This window comes from Stegastes partitus, unplaced genomic scaffold (genome assembly GCF_000690725.1).
Source record: "Stegastes partitus isolate 25-593 unplaced genomic scaffold, Stegastes_partitus-1.0.2 Scaffold2699, whole genome shotgun sequence".
NCBI classification, from domain to species: Eukaryota; Metazoa; Chordata; class Actinopteri; family Pomacentridae; genus Stegastes; species Stegastes partitus.
The window spans coordinates 6,996-7,898 of NW_007580430.1; the positions used below are offsets into that span (position 1 = coordinate 6,996).

The 903-nt window shown below is 47.4% G+C and overlaps 1 protein-coding gene across 1 annotated transcript in view; it reads right to left on the minus strand.

The window, feature by feature from the left end:
- LOC103375605 (protein NLRC3-like) overlaps positions 1–903 on the minus strand; it is a gene marked incomplete at its 3' end in the record, with an annotated part of 5,860 nt that continues 4,957 nt past the window's right edge. The window contains exons 2-3 of the mRNA XM_008305922.1: positions 166–899; positions 1–88 (exon numbers count right to left, since the gene is read on the minus strand). Coding sequence (XP_008304144.1) covers positions 1–88; positions 166–899 — 822 coding nt within the window. The remainder of the gene's footprint in view (positions 89–165; positions 900–903) is intronic.

The window sequence follows — 903 nt, forward strand, 5'->3', positions numbered from 1 at the left end:
GTCCAGCTCTGTCACACTGGAGGACTGGGAGCTGAGGACTGAGGACAGAGCTTCACAGCTTCTCTCTGACAGATTACAGCCACTCAGTCTGAAGAGACAAAAAGCAGATGATACTGAAAAAACAGCAGAATGATGAAAAAGTATCTTCAGTTTCCAACTACTTACAGAACTTTGTTGGAGGCTTTGACCACTGGCAGCAGCCTCAGAAGAACCTCCTCTGAAGCAGAGTATTTCTTCAGGTCAAGCACATTTAGATCTTCTCCTGATGACAGTAAGATGAAGATCAGAGCCGACCACTGAGCAGGAGACAGTTCATCTGTGGACAGACGTCCTGATCTCAGGGACTGTTGGATCTCCTCCACTAGAGAAACATCCTTCAGTTCATTCAGACAGTGGAACAGATTGATGCTTCTCTCTGCAGACACATTCACACTGATCTTCTTCTTGATGTACTCCACTGTTTTCTGATTGGTCTGTGAGCTACTTCCTGTGTGAGTCAGCAGACCTCGTAGGAGATTCTGGTTGGCCGGCAGTGACAGACCCAGAAGGAAGCGCAGGAACAAGTCCAGGTGTCCGTTTGGACTCTGTAAGGCCTCGTCCACAGCTCTCTGGTAGAAAACTATTGGATCAGGTTTCCCTCCGAACAGTTTAAACCACCACCAGAATGTTGTTTGTTCTTTTTCCAGCAGGTTGATTCCAGACTTAATGAAGGTCTGATGGACATGAAGAGCAGCCAGGAACTCCTGAACGCTCAGATGGATGAAGCTGAACATCTTGTGTTTCTCTTTCCGTCCACGCTCTGCTTTGAAGATCTCTGTGAACACTCCTGAGCACACGGAGGCTTCACTCACATCGATGCCACTTTCTCTCAGATCTTTGTCGTAGAAGATCAGGTTGCCCTTT